Below are 22,151 nucleotides of genomic sequence, written 5' to 3' on the forward strand. Positions count from 1 at the left end.
CCCTAGTTATTCTTTCTATTCTCGATCAAAGAGAATTAAAGAGAGTTAAAATGAATTATCTTCGAGGGGTATCGTCAACAGAAAGATATCAACATTGGATAAAGTTAATTTTTGAAAAGAAGAGACTATGATTCTTCGAGGGTCGAGAAGACAGTTTAAGAAGATAATTAATAAAATCGAAAGTTGGAAAGATGACACTGGTATCGCGGAGGATGAGGCCGACTCGTTCGATCGGCGAGGCTGTATCGTCCTCGGGTCAGGTTACCGTTGGGGGTCAGATTGGTCCCTTCAGCAACCTCGCCCATTCTCCTCCGCCGGGGTATCCTAAGTGATAGCGGCGGAGAATGCTTGGTAGCTAGCACGCCACGCTATGGCCACGCCACGCGAGAATCGTGAGGTAAACACGGACACGGAGTTGGAGAAGATACAAGCTGATCGGTGACCAGGAAGTCGCGCGGGAAGTCGGTGCCAAGTTACCATGTCACGAACGCCTTCTTTTCGATATTTTCACGCGTGATGACGGCCCACTCGTGCCTGTGAGTTAATTTCTCTCCGTTCTCCGCGAATTCGAATTCGAACAGGATTCTTCGACGAATGTCAAAGAAACTCCCAATAATTATTTAGACGAGTGGATTTCGATTATAAGAATAGTGAATTATGAAACCCAGCTTTCATGATCCTCACCAATTCGTTCCTTCAAGATCCTCTCCCGAAGTCAAACACTTCGCTCCAATTGACTCGAAAGCTTCGAGAAGAGAAAAGAAACGAAATCAGGTTCCGCCCCCCCAATTTATTTCGTCGTATACATATACACACGTACATTTACACGCATATATCGTACGTTTTAATAGCCTTATCCAGGGGATCGGATCCGTTACACGTACGCCGGTTTCGCGCCGAGCGTCCGCGCTCTAAATCGTGATGGTATCGCGGATGGAACGTTACGTGGATCCTCGGCATCAACCGCGCATCAACGCGTGCCCCGCAGATAATAAATTCGTCCGCGGCTTCGCTCTCCAATGCGGGACTCCCCCGTTCTTCCCCCCTCGTTGACCGAGCTCTTCAACTTCCGTAATCGATGGATCTGCGAGCAGGGAACGATCGCGCCGCGATACGAACGCCTCGAACCCCCCCGGCGATTTCAACGCTCGCAGAAGAAACTCTGAGAGTGGGGGAATGCTAAATAGGATTCGTACGAACACTTTTCCCCCTTTTTTCTTTTACTCTGTCGAGGAATTGCTGATTGGATCGAGCATTTTGTCGGGGAAATTGCGCGAGTGTTTCTTTCTTCTTTATTCATTTTAAGGGGATAGGTTTTGAAGGAAATCCGTCCTCGTGAAAATGAAATTGAAAGTTAAGGGGATGGGAGGGAGATGAGATATTGTTTGGGACGATTATTTAGAATTCAAAGTTACATATTCGGTTTAATGGGATAAAGACTTTTGGAGGGATCGAAGAATTGGAGGAACGATAAATTGGATAAATTACGTTCTGCTTGGAAAGAAAAAAGTATCTATCCTTGTATCGATTCAATCTCGTGCGGATACTGTTGCGTTTATGTAAGTTGCGAGATACAGAAACTTTGGCATGCGAGTAGCGAGATTTACAGTAACGATTGCGCTCAGTGTTTATGACACACGCCGTGTGAAACGATACTATAATAGGATTGTGCCGGTGAAAAAGAGAAGTTTCGGATTAATGTTTCGGCTTTGAGCATTGTATATAAGTGGCGTACACGATGCGTAAAGTTCCAGCACGGAGAAAATTGTGTCTCCGGTTTTGTCTCTACCCGTACGATTTACATGTAGCGACGTAACGAGATACATGAATCATATCCAAACGCTCTATTGTATTCGCTCTCTGTTGTTTTTACGACTTGCCTGTATATTTCTCTTATCTGTGCATCGTTATACGCGGCGTGCAATATGCGGAAAGTGCAGGCCTCCACACTAATTAGACGTACGTATCAAAACTTCTTCGTTAAAACTCTCTCGTTTGCACGGAATCGAAATTTTATTCGAGCTATCGAATGATAGAATTTAGATCGCAACGAATTTCGAGATGATACTTGCTTGGCAAAATTAAATTAGTAAGTAGTTGTAAGCGAGAAAACGAATATTGTTGGAAATATTGTTAAAATATTTTGAAGCCTGTTCTATGAATGAGAAAAAAAATATGTCTCTCGAATACATATCGATAATTCTTAAAAATTCTCCTACGATAAATTCTTCGTCCACGATTATTACAGATTTCTACTAATTTTCCCCCTTTTTCTACCTCAACGTGAAAATTTAAAATGTCGTGGTCGACGTTAACGCGAGTATGTATTTAATGTGGAATAGAGTCGAGGGGAATTGGAGACGCGTCTGGCAAGAGCGTGTCTAAGCGTTCTGCGGATCGTGGCGACGCGAAATTCCGTGCGTCACCGGTGACAAAGTGGTATGTTCATCTTTTTTACCGTGCCTCCCCTCGAGGAAGCATCCCGTCCCGCATGATCGACGCGAGTCCGGTGCCGTGCCGATGAAACCAGAAGTCCTTGATCCGTGGGCGATGCAAAACGATCGTCTCTACACCCGGAAGAAGGTGCGGTAGGTCAGCGTTCCTCCAACTTGCCTCTGTTTGCTCGTCGAGCTTTTCTTTCTTACGTTTACTTATTTTTTTAAAATAGATACCCAAGAGGATACCATTCGTTTGTTTCACAGATCAAAGACGTTTTATATATATATATATATATAGAAAATTTTGATCGTAATATGGATCATTTCCATCGGTATTTTAATGACACTTGTTCGCAATGGAAAATTGAAAAGGAAAGATTTTGAATTGACTTTGGTCGTTGGAACCATGATTTTACTCATCGATGATCGAAACGAACGGGTTGAATCAGAAACAGCGTGGCAGGTGGGCGATGTTAACGACCGGCTGTTCGAACCAGGAAGATGTGATGGGGCAGGTCAGGGATATGCAGAGTCCCTCGAAATTACGTTCGAGAATCGGCCTATTTCTTCCCCAGAAGACAACCGACTTTAATTAGAGACTTCAATTTTATCGTCTCTTTTCCCTCCCCGCTTCTTCGTTTCGCTATTCACCGGTTGTCGTTAGCTGCTCCATTGTTTGGAAATTTGGAATAATTTCGTGGATAATTTAAAGTCTCGCTCTCCTTTTCCATTCGACGAAAACTTGCTCGAGCGGAAACTTTTCGCTTCTCGAAAGAGAATCCGATACAAAAGTCCCCTTATTCGGGGGACTCGAATCCCTACTCCCAGTTCCAGGCTAGATTTCCACGAGGAAGAGATTACGTCGGTGCCCCGCGCTTTCTCTCGCGCCGTCTCAATCCCGCGGCATTGTTCGCCCGCTTCTTCCCTTCCTCTTCCTCCACGAGCAGATCTTCCCACGCACGTGCCTTCTTCTACGTGCCTCTCTCGTACGAGGCCCGCTGAATAATTACCAGATGAAGATACCGCCGCCTCGTGTAGGTTGAAATCTCTCCCTCTCTCTTTCTCGCCTCCTCCTCCGGAGAGGAGGATTTTGCAACGGTACCCAGGCCGATGACGACGAAGAGGACGACGCGACGTCTCGCCGCCTCTTGGCGGACGATCGACCCACGAGACCCGACTGTAACCGCTTCCAAAACGAAGCGAGCGACGTTTTCGTTTCGCTCGGAGGATTAGTTTCATATTCCAATAGAAAACTTTGCGCGTGGGAGGAAGGAAAAAAGGGCCTCGATGGAGGATGGAGATACGTATGATCGTGGATGATTTTTGAGCGAGTTGTCGGAATTCGGAGCACGTTCGTGACAGCAATTGGACGTCGTTGAGAAGAGTCGAGAAGGGAAGTTTGTACGTGTTGAATTTTAGCAAGGTTAAACGAGTGCAAGTACCTATTTACTCGTATGGTGATTTCATTATTGTTATTATTGGAGGATGATGATACTTAGTTTTGGGCTACTTATTCGAACCGATCCCAAGACAATTGGGTTTTTGATAATAAGATCCGCGTTCTTTCGTTCTTCGTTAAAATTTTTGGACGAGAGACTAGGAATCCTATTAAAATACGTAATAATAAATTTATGAAATTGCGGAGAGAAAGGTAATTTTCAATTTTCTTTTTGAAAAAAATTCGATGCATTTTATGCCACGGAGAATATAATAGTCCATTAAACTAATAGAAAGCGAGAAAGTTATTCAAAATAGCCGTGGCGAATTCCAACGCCTTTTAATTCTCTTTACTTAGAAATTGGCATCGATATTTGACGTGGCGCGAAAAAATAAAAGAAAAAGAAAAAGGGAAAAGGAAAAAAGGAAAAAAGGAGAACGGGGGAAAAAAGTATTACGCGTGAAAGCATAAAAGACTGGGGAATATTCAGTAGACCAACTGATCCTTCTTTATAGAGTGGAAGCATAAAAGTAAGTCTTACTCCTCTCAGGAAGAAGAGGTGAGAACTGCGCAACGCGACAGTAGTTTACGATGATAACCTGTCATTTCGACATTTTACGAAGTGGATGAAACACGAGCGTTTTCTAAAACTGTCATTTCGTGTCTTGCACTTTCTTCTATGAAATCGAATATGTATATATATACATACATATATACATACACGAGAAGAGAGATTAGGTCTCTAGCGAAAGAAAGAAAAAAAAATCGCGACGACGACTGAAACGCTAACTTCTTCTTCTTCTTCTTTTTGTTTTAAGCTTCGTTTCTAATTAACGGCCGTAGAGTGTTAATTGTTCATGGAGTCGTCTCAGTGGGGATATGCTCAGAGAGAATTCCTGCATGTGCATGGATTGGGCAGGTTCGACGGAATTCTTTTCACTCGATGCAATACACACACAGACATAAACATATATAAATGTTTCCACGAAAACGCGACAGGGTGTCATCGAAAGTGAATTCTTGGCGTTCCCGTTCTCGGGCAAACAGTCTCTCCCGAGTTTCTAAAGCTATAAAAGATACCTCCATAAAGCCACTTTAAAAATTATCTATTTTAACTTGTCGTAAATTTTATCTGTTACTTTACATGTTAATTTTCACTCTTTCTCAAAATTTTCTATTCTCTTAACCACCACTCTTGTGTAATCTTACAATGAATTAAACAGCTGTGTTATTTGTTGTATTAAAAATGAAAAGGTCACGTTTGAAAATATTCATCCTGAATGGGAATTTGGAGATATATGTTTGACACACGTTCAATTAGATCAGTTACGATCGAATAGTATCCTGTAATCCGAATTAAGCGTTAAATTTCTCTCGAACAAAAAATATATATCCGATATTTTCATTATTCCTAATTCAGCAGAACATACGCTGATAATTTCCTTTTATTTTCCAGAGATGGCAGAGAAGATGGTTCGTCCTGTACGACGACGGGGAGCTGACATACTCTGTGGACGAGCACGTGAGTTTCATTAAAAAAGAAAAAAGGAAAAAAAAAAACACCATTTATCCCTCGTAAATTCTCGATTCGTCATCCTCGATGCACACGACCAATCGATTCGTCGTCGAAATCCATTTTGCACCTGACAAATCCCTTTAACCGACCCACTACGGTTTCATTCAGCGAAAGTGATCGTTCCACCAGCGAAAACGTTCAAACGTAAACAACACGAACGCGCGATCCCTTTCTTTAATACTCGAACGTTGCACCGACCGGAATGAACGTTCTTTACAACGTCGCTTTATAACGTCCATAATGACCCTTTGTGCGGAGGAAGGACGTTCAGATACGTATCATTCAAAAAAGGATACCGAGGACGAAAGTACGGTTGATTTATCGGTGAATTATCCTTTACAATGTACGGTCCCCAAAAGCCGTTCATTCGCTCGTTCTCGTTACGTTGCTCGAGTCGTTTGAGAAGAAGAAGAAGAAGAAGAAGAAGAAGAAGAAGAACACTTTGGGTCTCTGAGACAAATTCTCTCTTGGATAAATTGTGAAAACAGAATTTTTAACTGGTTTAAATCAAGCTTTAAGCTTCGACTTAAAGAAAACGTGGACGTTAGGATTTATTTAGAAAGACGCTTCCAATGAATCGGTTCGATCTCGATTTGTTTCTCATTTTAACATCATTAAATTAGTACATTTTTTTATTGGATTCAGTCATTGAAACGATGCGAATATTTTTTCAGGAAAGTTAAATATCGAGATGTAATTATTAGATTGATAAAACGTAGTAAAAAAAGGAATAAAGATCAACGACGCGGATTCTTTCGAAAAATTATCGTATTCCGGGTAAAATGGAGGTGCAATTAAGAAATATTTGAGAATTCGTGTCGCAGGACAGCTTCTCTGTCTGCAAATCGCCCCTGCAAGTGGCGGACAGTTATCACCGTTGGGGGAATCGTGAACTGTCAGCCGTGAGGAACGTTACGGCAGGCAGTGAATCAAAAGCTGCCCCTTGAAACGGCTTCCTCGAAGTCTAGGAGCTGGGCAGAGGTCGAAGTCAATTGTAGTTAGCCGCCATCGTCGGCGCCATCAATACTATCGACAATGTCCAGGCCGATGCGGTCGGCGGAAGTGGCGCGAATCTCGCGGTTAAACCCTTTTCCTCGCTCGACGTCGATGACCGTGGTTACGCCGGCGAGCGTCAGAATTGATTTAAACGAGAACCGATGGCTGTTTAAAGACCGTAAACTCCGTCTTCCGCGAATTTCCCTCGAGAAGTTGGACAGATTGATGATAATGGGGAAAGTGGCGGTTCTTCTTTGAAATTGAGATCAGGCTTAGAGATTACGTTTTATTATTTTATTATTTACTTATCAACGCTGGAATTATACCGAGCTATATGCGATCTAAAATAAGGTATCGTCGTAAAAGTAATTACATACGACGTGTAATTCTATTCGAATCAGAAATCAATATCAATTTTACAAGAAAAAACTTGTAAAAATTAAACGGATATATACGGTTTATATATAAATAGGACACCGTAAAAGACACGCGAAACAAAAAACCCCTTAATAATTAGCGGCCATTAGCCGCGCCAGCCCTTGAATTCGTAAACTTTAGAGGAATCTCGATCGTGGGAAAGGAGTCTCGAGTCTTTTTAAAATACATCTTTCTTCCCTTCCAACATAATCCATTACGAAAAGGAGAGAGAGAGAGAGATAGTAAAGAAAAAAAAATATCGCTAACAATAACTCTGGATCCAAAAAATATATGGAACGACTCCAAGGACTCTGCCATCATCGTGCACAATGTCTCTTCCCATAATCTGAAAACGAAATTATCGTTTCGTGCCGGTATATCGTCGTACATCTCGGCAAGATAGCCGTCTACCGCCGATCGATATTAACTAAACGGATCTCAAGGTGCTTAAGGTGCGCAGAGGATCCGATCGACGAAGATGGACATTAAAGGCTCGGTTTCGCAGGCCGATAAAAAATTTACACGGCCAATAACGCGAGTATCAAAATTGTCACTTTTCTCTATATTCGAACTTTAACCGGATATCGCCCGTAGTGTCTATTACAGGCTGCGTACACGCGAAAACGAAATTAAAATAATGGCGTAAGGGATTGGAGGATGGGCGCCATCGATCCAACAACTCGGCCATCTTCGAAAGACCGGATTTAACGATCCGGTCCTTGAGGGAGGTCCATCCGTTTCGAGAATAATCTCGGCCGAAAAATGCGAGATGATAAGCTATACATGCGCGTTTCTTTCTCTCCTTCTCTTTCTCCCGCTCGGACCAGCCGGCGGCCTTGAGACGGAATGTGAAATTGGGCTAACGGGTCCGGACTGGCCCTCTTGTGCATCGTTTTTGCCCACGAATTTTTACCGATTCTTCGTTTTTTCTTTTGTTTTTTGGAGAGATAAAGAAAATTGGAATGTTCTTCTTTGCGAAATCGAGTTAAAATTAGCCTCGTGAATCGAATCGAAAGGAGCTGATTTAAAAAAGCGTCAGTTTGAATCCGTCCAACGATGGATCTATTCAGTCTCCGGATTATCTGGTAAAGTAGATCAGGAGACAGGGACGGATGAGACACGTAACAGTGTATCGGCACCTGTACACGATCAATTTAAAATTCTCTCCGTAGAAAGTCGGATCGAAATGATCGGTTCGTCGGTTTATTAATATTTATACGATGCAAAATGGAAGACGAAGAAGGAAAGGAGAGGAAGAAACTAATCTTCGCGAAACGAGTAGCGGCTCACCCCAACTCGTTAAAAACGAGCATCGCCTTCGAACTTTGCCTACGTTAAAAGCGGGGGGAAATGGGGGCGAGAGAAGGAAATGGAAGCGTCCCGTAGCGAGCATTTATCAAGGTTGTTGGAACGGGACAGGCGTAATCGTTGGGACGGGATTGGCGCGGGCCCCAATAATCGATGGTTAATTGGAAATGGCATTTCTCAAGGGAGATCCTCTCGCTACCGTGCGCGCTGGTTCGTCGAATGCCTCGCCTCGTATCTAAGCGAAATGGCCACCGGTGGCCAATTATGCAAATCCCTGTTGGGGGAAAGGGAGGGATATTAATCGTTCGGATTGGAAACGATTAGCTGAGTTTCGCGAGAGTTCTTTCAATTATCGAACGGAGAATTTTCTCCTCGTACTTCGTATCGAGAATCGAAAGAAATTGGATCCGTTCGATCCGTTAATTACGCCGTTAAAACCGCGAAACTTTTCTTTATCGCGCTAGTTCCTGCCCTCTTCCTCTCCTTTTTTTATCGTCGTTTTCTTCCTCCTCTTCTTCTTCTTTCTCCTCCTCCTCCTCTTCTTCTTCTTCTTCTTTTTCTTCGTCGTCGCTTTCTTTCGTAGGACGGGCTCTCGAGGCGAGCCGATCACTCGTAGCGATTACCGGCCTCGCGCGCTCTACGCTCGGCTTGATTTACGCGCGCCTAATTAAATGAATTAGCCACTTGACACCGGTGTAAATTACGGCCTGATCGGGGTTCCTTGTGTTTATGTATGTTTGGATAGTGTCTGGCGTGAATTTGAATGGATAGCGGAATTCGAGAGAGGGAGGGAAATTCGGAATTTTGAAAATTTCTTTTCGCGGAAAGAGAGGCAGATGCGACAAGTGGATAGAGTAGAAATTCAAGTAAACGCTTGATGACGCTTTTCACTTTGTAATCGTCACAAATTTGGAAAAGATAATCTCAAACGGATACCAAATCGGATCCCTTTCGAAACAATTTATTTACTATGCTGGATTTAATAATTCCGGAATAATCTCCGTCCGAGGAAGTTGGTCAGCTGGTTGTTTACGGTTATTCGCAATTAAACGGTGCTCTAACGCCCGGGCACCGTTACGATATTAACGCGGATAATAATGGACGGAATCGTAGGTGGAACAAAGGCGTCCTTAATGGCCGCGTTTTCCTCCCGGTTATTATTCCACCCGCTATTAACCGTGCACGGTTCATTAACATTTATCGGCGACGCAACTGTTGTTGTCTCGGCGATGGCCGATGGCTATCGTTTAATTGGGGTCAACTGATTAACTCGCGTTTAGACGGACAACCATCCGTGTAAGACGGTTCGAGGGGACGAGGCCGAGCCGACTCCCTGTTTTCCTATTGTTCGCCGTTGCCTGGTATCGATCTCGTCATCTCCACGTCATCCCGTGTTCCTGCGACGTTAGACCGGCCAAAGACACGTCCCCTAATTAGTCCCTAGGCCTCGATCTCGATCGACGTGAAAACGGCACCTGGAAAGCGATCGCCCGCACTTTTGTTCGACGATTTGCGCCATTAAAGCGTGCCTGGCTGTGCAAGCAGCCCGCCGCGATCCTTGCGCCTCCTCGTTGAAGAGGAGGAAGGCGTTGCTCGCGATGATGCTGCGATAAGGGGCACGGTTTTGGTATTTAAGAGGCTTTCGAGTGTCGAGGAGATATTCTAGTTACGGCTATTATAGAATTATCGAACTTCGTTCATTCGTCTTTCACGAGCAAATTTCCAAATCTTGTTTCGTAATGTCTTAAATTCTTCGTATCACGTTTTACACATTTTCGTATGCAACGAATGTATAAGGTTAGATCGACGAGTATTTCATGTTCGCGAAACTGACCGATTCTCACTCTGTACAGGACACGTGCATAAAATATCTCTCGATGCGGGAATCGAGTGTCCTCGAGAAACCGTTTAGCCAAGCGGCTGCAAACACCGCTAGATCCAAGAATTAGACACGGACCAGGTGTCTAAACGCGACAGGATCGTTAATTTTCCCGGCACCGTCTCGCGCGCGCTGCGCAGTGAATCGGCTCCGTTTCGAATCGTATTTCGTACACGCCTTCTCCGCCGTTGGAATTCTCCAGCCATAACGATTGGATTTTTGGGGAAACGGTACCGTTAACCCGCGGTCTTAGAAGGTCAACCGAGGAGGTTGAACGGGCAGGTGTAAACTCGGGCCGCATCGTTAATTTCCTCCGCGTTGCGAGAAGGATGATGATGATGATGATGATGATGATGGTGATGATGATGACTCTCGAGAGTATCGTTTTAATAACAATAATAAATTAGGTAAATTCTGTTCGTTTTCTACGTGTGGTGGGCGAACAAATTTTTCTCTCGTGACAATTTTTAAAATTTATTCTTATTATCGATTCGCATATTTATAACCTTAACGAATCTTTCAATCTTATCATTCGGTCCCATTCACGCTCTCCCCATATCGATTCACGTGTATGTACACGTGTATATATATATGTGTATCCCGATTCAAGCGGTTACTTCCTCGTGAGATAAACCAGTCCCCTCCCCCCGCCCCCAATATAACCCATCCTGGCACAACTTCCTCACCGAGGCTCGTTATCTCGCCACGTTCCTCGCCTCGGTTGACACCGGACGAGGCGGTTACGTAAGGCAACTGGCGAGTATTTGCGCGTGATTGCGCGCGAGACCTGGCCCGTGTTGAACGCAAATCCGTGTATTAATATCGATGCGACGTGACGGAAGAAGGAGGAGAAAGAAGGAGGAGCGGGGAAGGATAAGACGGTAAACAGAGATTGCTTCCGATACTTGGTTGATTTTGACGACGGAAAAGGAAGGGGAGAACGAAGAAGAAGAGGAAGATACATATTAATCCGAGATTAAATTAGTTCAAGAAATAAGTTAAGCGTTATCAGAAGTCTCTTTTCGAATTACTTGTTAATACAAACTGGAATCGAGGGAATCGAGATTTCTCCTACAAAAACAAAGGATCAACTCTCGGCACTAGAACTAAATTAAAAAGGTTCCCTCGACTTTCGAAGTTTCCTCGAATTTCTATTTAACGACAGATCCTCCTGATGAGTTCTTCTAGAGAAAATGAACGAAGGAAAAAAAAGAAAAAGAAATATCGAAGATATCCATCGAACGATTTCGTCGAATCGACAGAATCAATTCTATCCAAACGGTCGAATCGCGTTCCATTGAACCGTAAACGCCAGCTTCCGTGTTCCGGCTAACTGTTCATCACGAGGAACCGTGCGCGCGCCTCTCGATCCGAGGAGGGACGAGGAGCGAGCGCGAGGGACGAGGACGGTGCATCGAGCGCAATAAACGGAGAGAGAGGAAGAGAGAGAGAGAAGAAGGAGGGAGAGAGGCAACGTTGCTCGCCCATTAAACTATAGCCTCCCATGGCTGGTCTAGTTTAAAGCCGTCGTCGGGTCTCGCGTGAGTCTGATCGCAGTTCGAACAGGTTGAACAGTTGGGTAATGGAGGCGCCCACGTCTCTCCGCTAGCGGTACCAGCTTCTGTTATCTCAGTTGCTTCGAATCACCGGACTATTTCCACGGGACGATAGCGAGTTTCGTGGAAGATGAGGGGCTGTTGGATCCCATCAGGAATGAGCGTATTGAACGGGAATGAGAATAGTCTCGACTTTATCGACTGTAGGTCATTGATCTTGAAGAATTTGTTCGTTACGTGGGTTCAACGGAGGAGAGGTTATTCGTGGAAAGGGATTTTCGTCGTTCGAGAATTAATCGAATCTTTCTTAACTGCGTTAAAAAGTATCCTTCGAGTTGTTAAATTTTTATACGAAAGATCGAAAGCGACTTTCGATGCAGTGGATTTGGATTAAAAAAAAAAAGAAAGGAAACTTTCGATTCGTTTAATAAAACTTTGGAAAAGATTCTTCACGGTTGATAAAAATCCATTGAGAGAATGACGAAACTCATCTGCTCCTTTCTCCCCTCGTGATCTATGTAACAATAACGGTTGATCGAATTTTCACGGGGAACAAGATTTTTCCCCGGCATTTTTCATTCGAGGTTGAGGGATTGAAAACTTATTGGTGCCGAGAGTGAAAGGTGGGCCGGACGAAAGCCGCGTACCAAGGCTGGAACTCATTTCAAAAATTCCTGAGGGAGAAGTATGTAATTATCTGGGAATAATGGACACCCTAGGCGGCCCGGCTAACTTTCGTTCAAACTATAGGATTCGTTCGAGATGCGGCCGCAGATTTATTGGCCATGTTGACGGCCAGGCGACGTATAAATTACGATTTCTTTTTTATCTGTATGGTCAACCAGACCTGTCGCTCTTCCTAATTCGAATTCCTCGCCTCTCCTTTTTTTCTTCTTCTTCCATAACCAATTTATATCGCCTATTTTCGAAAAAGCAGCCATTCAATGATAGCCGCTTCTTGAGAAACGCGTACAATATTTTCAGAATCTTAATCTTCTTATCGTTATTTATTTCCGATTTCGATATAAATAAAAATTCGTTAGAGAAATTCGAAACAGGGGAGGAAATCCAATTTTTGTCGAATCCACGAAACGCGTTCGAAGGTCGCGCTCCCCTTTCAAGGATGGGTGAAAAAGAATCTGGGGGGAGGAGGGAGGGTCCAGAAAGCAGCAGAAAGATCTTTATCCCTTCTCCTACCTATCCTATCCTCTCTCTCTCCCCGAAACGGCTTTTGTCGAATTTTCTGCGCGTATGGAGACAAAGTGGAGAGAAACTGGTCGACCTCTGGGTCCCCTCGGGTCTTTTTCTCCCTTCCTTTTCCCGCAGACATCCTGCTGTCGTATTGCTCCCGTCCATTTGCGGCTCGATCCGACCAGGCAAGAAACGCGGCGGGCCCGTGGATAAGGGGATCCTCGGGTGGGACGAGGTGTCAGGCCGACCGCAATTATCAGTAATGATAGCCTCGCGAGGCCCGTTCTAGCGGCGACAGTTATACGCCGCCATATTGATGACCGGTCGCGCATGAACGAATGTACGTGACCCCCACGGGATCATTGAATCATACCAGGATCCCTCCTCCTCCCCCCAGTTTTCCGTTACCTCTTCGCAGGAACGCAGAATCATGCGGACACGGCAGATTCTCTGACCCTGCCTCGACCAAGGAGGAGGGGGATCTCTTTCTTTTCGCAACAGTTGGGGAAAGAAAAGGTAATCCGAATTTAAATAAATTTAATATTCTTCGTTTAACATATTTCAAGAATTCAAAAACACGCCACGCTAGCTACTCCTCCTTCCTTCGTTCTCACGGTTAAGAAAAAGTTAACTGAACTCTCTCTCCCTTCTTATCGACACGCCACCATCCCTCGTTCGTTCGTTCCCAAAAGAAAAATAAAAAAGGGAAAAATGTGGAAACGAGGCAGACACGCCGGCTGCCTCACGATCCCACAGCTCTTCCCGCGAGCACGAGTCGTCGCCGCGATATTACGTTCTCGCGGTCGTTGTTCCAAGTCGGCCAGCCGAGCATCGATGATAATAATTATCGTGTTACGATGGATGACTTTCTCATTCGTCTGCCCCGGCCCTGCACGCTCGCTCGCATTCACAGGGATATCGGATCGTTTGTCTCTCGAACTGTCCGTGTCCGCTTCCGTCACTGGCCGCTCGGATGCGCGTATAGTAACCACCGGTGGTTACTCGAGCGGATTCCTATCAGTGACATGCAAATCGATCTCCCTGGGCTCCCCGACCTTTGCTACGAAACAGACGTATCTCCGGCTGTGTGTGTGTCTGTGCATCTTCTACCGGCCACCACGTGCATATTTACGCGGGGGGCTATCGTTCCCTCGGATCTATACCCTTCGGTGGAGACCCACCCCCTTCGAGGCCACGTTTCGCCCGCGAGAACCACGAACTCCCTTCTAGCTCCTTCTTACCTCCTTTTTCTTATGGGAGAGAGAGAGAGAGTTTTTCAGCCTTTGTTCGTGCAGAGATATGCAATTTCGATTAATGCAATTTCTTGTTTTTTGGAAATTGGACGTCGTCACCACCAGCGAAGAAGCGTCGAACCATCTGTGAAATTATCAGTTTGTCGAAACGAGGTTAATGGGAGCAACTAGCTATGTCCAGATATCCTTCGTATCCGTTCGTAGCCGGTTAAACGGCGGCAATTTGCTCCGCGTTTTTTTCGAAATGGTCTTGAAAATATCGTAAAGCGAGATAAACGATCGCGAGAAACATTTTTAAGAAGGGGGAAACTGGATTAGGCAATCTGAAAGTAGTAGTAGTATATATGCAAAACCGGGAGAAACAGCCTGAGAATCTAAAAAGAAAAAAAAAGAAAGGAAGAAAAGAAAAGAAAAAGGAAAGGATGATGGAAACGAGCCGACTAACCAGTTTACCGCAACCACTGCTTTTTTCTTTATTCCTATTTTTGGCTATTTTATGGATTTACGGTAATCCGCCGTTTTAACTCAGCCATGACGAGAGATATACCTGTCTCCGTTCTTTAATTTACAATCGTTGAATCCAACGATCAAGTCGTCCCGTATAATTCGAATCGTTTCCCCGACGATTCACGGAATTGTCACGATACTCGACTTTATCGGAGCTAAAGTTCCAAACTTGAGGACCCTTCCTCAATCGTTAACGTCCACCGAACCGTCGAAAATAACAGTCTGGTTCGAGGAAAAAAAAAAAAAGAATTTCCAGAACCATAAAAACGAAGGACTGTTGAAGGTATTTCCGAACCAACGAATCCTTTCTTCCCTTTTATTTCATTGACCAAAGCGAATCGGGTCCAGGGGGTTCACGAATCGTTGGTTTTGTGCAGGGCTGTTCCCTAGGACAATGAGAGGTTGCTCTCTTCCTACGGTTGGCTCATCTTCCTTTTGAAAACCGGCCTTCAGCCACTTGGGCGTTTCTTATTCTTCTTATTCCTCCTTCTCCTCCTCCTCCTCTTCTTCTTTTTCTCCTTCTTCCTCTTCTCCTTCGTCTTCTCCTCCGGTCCAGATGCTGGGATCACGAAATCAGCGAAGTGTTCGCGTTGAGAGGCGTTTGGGCCCCGGCGTGGCGCCCAAACGAGTTTTAAATTGCATCGGCCGGCCATTTGAATGCGAAAACACGCGAGGATGCAAAACGGGCCGCCTAAACGCACCACCTGATCGTCCACTTCGGCCCCCAAGACTTCTCTTTCTCCTCTGTTTTTTAAGTTGGAGGCTGCTTTTAGCCAGATACTCTCAATCTGTACCACGGTTTGATATTCGGGGACGTGTAACAGGCTCTTGATTAGGATACGATTGGTCGATCAGAGAGGTTTCAGGTTAGGGGCGGTTCGAGAGATTGCTTTTTAAAGACGAATCTTAGATTGCTCAATTTTTGGAACCGATACTCAATTTCCTTTCTGTTAAAGAATTAAAAAAAAAAAGAAAATGTGGATCCACTCGATAAAAAATTTAGGTTAATAACTGCCTTATTATCCCGAGAAAAACCTCCATTCTAAGTTACAAGAAAAGAGCAAGTAACACTTGTTTCACTCTCCGTGTAGTGTGACTAATTCGAGAAAAATATCTTGCAACGATCATAAAAATCACAAAGTGGAAAGGTATATTTCTCGTGTATCGTAAAATAAATAACTACGATCGAAGAAAGAGATTAATTCAATTACCAAATGCCCCAACATTCCACTTTTCACGCTGCGATTAATACAATATTATCTCGTTCGTCCGACCAATCGCACGACTCTTTCAAATCTTATACCCTTGTAGAACGAAACGAAAGCTTCTTGAAAACCTCTTACAAAGCGCGAGGACGACGAGGCGGAAAGGTGTCGGTGGTCAAAAAAAAAAAGGAAAAAAAGAAAAAGAAAATTGGTCAACGAGGGGCCACCACCGTTCGATTTTCACGCAACATCGTAACTCGGATTAATCCCGACACGGATTGTGCACGCGTGCCTGGCCCGACCACCTGTCGCATAATTCCTGATCCAAGTCCCCCCCTCCGGCCCGCGCGGATCCCTCGATCGGTGAAAATTCGCGGAATCCAGATTTGATTTAGAAGACGTGGTTGTGTTCCGAGTCGTTCGAGACGGCTCGGTTCAAAACATTCGTAGATCTCTCGAATGATAAATTCCTTTTTTTTTTTTTCCAACCAAGAAAACCTTGAACGACGCTTCGTTTCTTCGATTTTGCTGCTCTTGTTTGGGTTCGCCGTCGCACTAACTCGGGATTAATTAAAATTCACAGTGGAGCTGTTAATTCGAATTTGATTTCTCATCGAGATGAGGACGTCTCGTTCGATTTTTGTTTCATACGTGCGACAATTATAAGCGAGGGGAAACTATGAGGCGATACTATGTTGGCGGGATTAAAATTTAATCCCCGGGGATTAAATGTCTTTTTAATGTGCTCGGATTAGGATTCGGACACGAAGTTTTTTACGACTCGCGAATTCCTTCGCACCTGCCTCGTATACTTTTTAAAAAGATTCCAATCTAGTTTGGAATCTTACGTCTCAAAAGGGAAAAAAGGAAAGAGAATATATTGCGACAGTTTATCATAGCTACCTCGTATACTTTTTAAAAAGATTCCAATCTAGTTTGGAATCTTACGTCTCGAAAGGGGGGAAAAAAGGAAAATATATTGCGACAGTTTAGATTATCATAGGTTGCGTTAATTTTTCAATCTTTTCGGAGTTAAATATCATTCTCTTCCCCCTCGGCAAAGGCATGTGCAAATTATTTATTTTTAAGTAGAAATCGTCTTTTTTTCATTCTTGATTCCGTATTGAAAAACAATTTCTTATATATAATTCAAAAGTCTGACGAAGTGAATATTGACGTAATAAATATCTTTCACGAGTTATTAATTTAAATTTAAAAAAAAAAAAAGAAAACAACAGAGAAAATATCATCTTTCGGATTCTGGATTCAAACAAAATGAAGAAGGGACAATTATTAATGGCTCAAGACAAAATGTAACCAAATATATCTATAAATATGTCGCGAGAATCCTGGACTTAAATTCTTACTTCTCTGAAAAAATATCGAAAGATTTCGAATTTCCTGTCCTCAAACTTCCCCTATCGAAGTCTCATCCATTCGATACAACGACGCGTTTCCAACCGATTCGATCGGCCACGCCAGGTAAAGGAAAAAAAAAAAAAAGAATTCAATTTACCAGCTGTCCAGAATAAGCCCGAGAGGAGAGAAGAGATTTCTTCTTTCTCGTGCGAATTCCAGATTCATCCTAGATAAAGGATGGACCACCGTTCGGAATAATTTCATGGCGTGGCCCTGGTTGCGTGAAACGCGCTCAACCACGTATTCCAGACGTATTCTGCGATGTTCTGCGTGTCAGATACGGGCAGCTCGAAGAATGGTGGCCCGCCGGTGAATCGAATACAGGGAAGACCCGCCTCGGTCCCCCTTTGATTCTATCTTGGGGCCCCGGGACTTTTTTTTCACGAAACCGATTCCTTTCCAACCGATCCTCCTCCCGCGATGATCCACCTGCGCATTCTGCCTGCTCGTTTAACGAGTGATCGACGAGTGACAGTGGTTGGAAGAGGAGATTAGGAGATGGATTCGTTTGTTGCTCCGCAACGTGCACGTTTGATTGAAAATAATTAATCGTATTCAATGTGTGTGTGGTGGAAATATATTTTTTTTTATGGTATCGTAGTTCAAATTAGTAAGATATCGATAGATAGATGTTTTTTGTTAGTGCATTTGAAAATTATTGATAAAATTGCATAATACGAGCGCTCAAAATGTTGTAAAATCTGAAAAAAGAGATCCAGTGTACCATTCAAGTAGAAAGATGGAAAGAGTAGCACGTAAGAGTCAAGTTGTTGAAACGAAAAGAGAGTAGATTCGTGAGATTAGTCTTTGAGGAAGATGAAGAAAGTTTGATCCCGCTTCATCTCGATCCCTAAACGGCACGATTCCCTTTCTTTTCATCCCCAAAGCTCAAACAATTTCTTCATAGTCATTTCCTCGCTGGTCGAACTGGAAAGAGAGAAAACGTTGCGCGATTTAGGAACAATCTCTCCTCGCGTGAAAACTTGGGGGCCGAGAGGGGAATCGCAGGTGGTTTTTCGTCGCGATGAAAATAACCTCTTCTTTTCCTTCGTCTCTTCTCCTTTCTTTCTCTCTTTCTTTTCCTTTCTTTTCTTTTCCACCAGTTCCTTTGATGTCCAGAATTCAAAAGGAGTCCGCGTTGTTCCTCGTTGGTGAAGCAGGTTCGGCAAATTAGCAGCCCTTTTGTGCTGCCACTCGCTCGCTCGCCGCCAGTGAATTCGGTTTAAATCGCGCCGCCTCGCCGAAATACGCGCGGCCTCTTCCGGGAAGATGTGTCGAGAAACCTTGGCTTGGCTCACTCCGATATTTCCGTCACAACGTCTTGTCCGTTCCTGGATTTTCGAATTCCTTCGGTTTCCTTTCAAACTTTAACAGCAGATCGTTTCGCTCGTTTCTTTTTTTGCCGGCAATACATAGCGAGGGATAAATTTTCTTCGTGAAGAAAAGATGTCGTAAAAATTGTAACAATCCATATATATATATATTTTCAAGTTGAGACACAAAGTATATCCATTCTATAATTATCAGAGGCGAAATTTCCTTTCCTAATATTCCCCATTCTTCCCTCGAAACGATTATCAGCCGAAACTGCTTCTCCATTCGCAGCAAGAAAATCTCACCTCTCATCTATGTCCACCGGTATCCTCTTCTCCCTTTGTTCGAAGAGGAAAACTATATTCCTCGAAGCGATTAAGAAACCATTCATATCTCGGCTTGGAAGAGAGAAGGGCGCGATTACACGAGTTAAAATCACGATGCCCCGCGAACAGGGGACGAATTCGGGGAATCGGGTTCGTTAAAACGTCGATTGTCCCATCGGCGGGTAACGGGGTTGTGTTTGTTGCTGCCCGAGGAACAGAGGGACGACAGGTAGTATAAAGCAGCGGCGGTCGTTGGAACGTGTAGAACCGTTGGAATTAGACGGGGCGCAACGAGGGATACGGTACGCGGGCAGGAGGAGTTTGCCGGCTCCTCTAATTGCATCTAATTAGATTAGAAGGCCGTGTTGTAGGTCCGGTGTTGATCAGGGGAAAGGCAGCTCTGGATCCTCTCCTCTCCGCCCTCGAATTCGATTACCATTCCCCCGCTTTTAATCGACACGATTAGACGAGGCGAGCACGGCGAGCGAGGCTCGTACCAGACGATGGCGTTAATTGAAACCTCGACGGCGAGTAGCTCGAAATCTTCTCGATTGGGAACGTTGAGCTGCTCCGTAAATCGGATGATCGAGGTATGTTGGACCGTATGTTGTGTTACGTATGTTTTTAAACGTGGATGCAGGTATAGGTTGGATTGGAATTTGAGGGATGGAGAGGTTTGTTAAAAAAGGTTGTTTAATCTTGGTTAATTTGGAAGGATAATTTCCTCGATTGTTAGACGGGAAGGATTAATCTCTATTTATCCTGTTTGTCCTCGCAAATGAAACACTTCTCACGATATTTATCTGAACTCATGGATATATCGTAGCTTGGTGAAAAAGAGAAAAAGGAAAGTTACGCAAAAGGTGTTGCACGATCGTCGGATCTCGTTTATATTAGATGGAGAACGGATGGTGTAATTGTTCTCGCGATTTATTATTTAAAACGGAGAAGTTAAACAGGGTGACGATATCGCGTCCGCCAATTTTCTTTCGTTCGGGGTTTCCAGATATCGCAGCAAGAAGGGGAAAAGGAAAGGTTATAGTGCGACTTGCTTTGTCTCGGTGTTTAATCCTTCAAAGAGATTGATGCTCGCGCAGGGTCGTACATCTTAATGTTTCCACTCTATCGTGGACGAAGTGATTAATCGTGTAAGGAAGGTAACGGTACAAGGATTTTATAATTTGAAGGGAATCCTCCTCCTCCTTCGTCCGTGGGAAGAATCACTTTTTCATCCCATCACCCCCTAACCTCGCCGTTTCCTTCCCCTTCCATCGAAACGCCTCTTCGAACAGCCTTAAACAGCAACAACCTTCGCCTTCCCTTCCTTCCTTTATTCTATTTCTTCGACGATAAATCACAAAAAAGGACACGCCACGGACACTCGAAAATGTCCGGCAAGACCACAGCCCATTCTCCCCCCATAATTCATCCCAACCCTCCTTACCATATTTACCAGAATTTGTCGTGGCGAGCGCCACGACGAGTTAAAAATCGCCAGATTTATCACCTCGTGATTCACGTATCCCAAGCTCGCGTTTCCCAAGTTCATCTTCGCTGAAAAAGTTCTTTATTCTCTCTTTTCTTCTCTTTTTCCCAACAAAGGACGTGATCTCTCCACGCCACGAGATCGAACAGAGAGTCGGCGGCGTGTCCCTTGCAACGAGCCTCGCTCGACGATCTGTCCGACTTCATTAAGGGGGTCATATAGCATCGCGGGCAGAAGAAGGTCGCCTCGAGGGGTTTCCTAATTGTGCGTGGGGAGGGGGAGCAAGGGGTGGAGGGTTGGCAGATACGTATGGTCGCGCTTTTTGACCCCGTGCTCCTGTTCGTTCCGCGCGATTTATCGTTTTCCCTCCTCGGGAGTTGTTGGTGGTGTTTGGTCGGTGTTTAGGAAGAGTCGGGGCGTGTTTCTCCTCGTTTGTCGAAAGACCCATCGATCCTTCATTCCCTCCGATACACGCAATTAATATCAGAATTGTTAATGCGATCGATTCCTGTTCTCTCTTCTCGTGAAAGTAAAAGTAAATCGATGAAAATTAATTTAAACTGATTTTCGAAAAGTATATATGGAGGATACGATTCCTTGCCTCGATGTTAATTACCCTTGCCACGCGTAAATCGTAATAATACGTTGTGCTCGAAGCGAGGAGAGGAGGAGAAGGTTGTGTAAATCGTACATTAACGAGTAAGAGAGGAGGAGTTGGAAATGGATATTTTATCGAATCTCTTGGTATCGCGTCGTGGTCGGTTTCTGGGTGGTCAGAATTGTTCGGCGTGGCGGGCGAAAAATTCTGCCGGGCGCGTTTACAGGCCCTCCTCGGGACAACGACGAGGACGAGGACGAGGACGAGGACGAGGACGGGGTTGAAGTATTTACGGTCTCGTCGAGACAATGCTCACGCACCGGCGCGGATCTCTCCCCTCCTCCACCTTCGATTCCTCGATACCTTGTCGAGCCGTACCGACACGCGGCCGCAAAAATGCGCGGCCGTGCGTGTCTTCCGGTTACCGTTTAAGGCAAATATCCCGCCGTCTCGAGCCTCGTCGAAGGGACGAAGTTAGCTTCGAGAGTGTTTCCAGGAAACACTGTTTACGATATTGGTGGATCATAGAATGTAAAGGAGGAAAGTATTTCCTATGTAAGAATTTTCCTCTCTTTCTTTATTTTATTTTAAAAAAAATATATATATTTCGACGAAGCTTCTTACAGTATTAACTTACTGCCGTTTGAAAACTAAGAATTTTCCGATTCATGTTGATTATATCATCTAATTTAAAAAAAGATGGTTGATATCAAACAGTATCAGAGATAGAAGATTAGGATTTAGAGAATTTCTCCTTGTTTATTCGAATAATCCTCGTACACACGAATCGAAAAAAAAATGGGGCTACGTGGAAGGTCGTTTAGTAGAATGCAGTGTTTCGAACAACGTTCGTGAAAGTGCATCGAAGCGTTTATCTTCCGGGATTCGTACGATTAGTCGTCGTCGATGGATCATAGAATGGAATAGATTGCCAGTCGAATGATCGCCGACGCCTGATGGATCGCCTTCTCACGATCCATTGATGGATAGACCGATACTGGTGCTAATGAGAAACGCTGTTTAATGACTCGAGTCCCTATGGGAAATGACACTCTGAGGTTTGATTTTTATCTTGGAAGGATAGGATCGTGGAAATGGATTCTTTGGCGCGTAGCCAAATGGGGTAGTTTATGATTTGGAACTTTTACGATTTGCGAATTTTTTCTCGCCAAGATACCTTCAAAAATAAGGGTTTGTTGTTGGAATTCTTATTGTGGTTGTTTACAGATAATCAGCTAGTAATA

General features: G+C 44.3%; 1 protein-coding gene and 1 long non-coding RNA gene across 9 annotated transcripts in view; one reads left to right on the top strand and one right to left on the bottom strand.

Annotated features, from left to right (window-relative positions):
- Window positions 1-22,151, top strand: part of LOC107997278 (protein outspread) — a 181,543-nt gene that overhangs the window by 95,136 nt on the left and 64,256 nt on the right. For all 7 annotated transcript variants that reach the window (XM_017055755.3, XM_062072483.1, XM_017055752.3 and 4 more), the window contains exon 3: window positions 5,333-5,398. In XM_017055755.3, coding sequence (XP_016911244.2) covers window positions 5,333-5,398 — 66 coding nt within the window. The remainder of the gene's footprint in view (window positions 1-5,332; window positions 5,399-22,151) is intronic.
- Window positions 1-22,151, bottom strand: part of LOC114577467 (uncharacterized) — a 42,178-nt gene that overhangs the window by 9,319 nt on the left and 10,708 nt on the right. The window lies entirely within an intron of this gene.

This window comes from Apis cerana, linkage group LG3 (genome assembly GCF_029169275.1).
Source record: "Apis cerana isolate GH-2021 linkage group LG3, AcerK_1.0, whole genome shotgun sequence".
In the NCBI taxonomy this organism is placed as follows: domain Eukaryota; kingdom Metazoa; phylum Arthropoda; class Insecta; order Hymenoptera; family Apidae; genus Apis; species Apis cerana.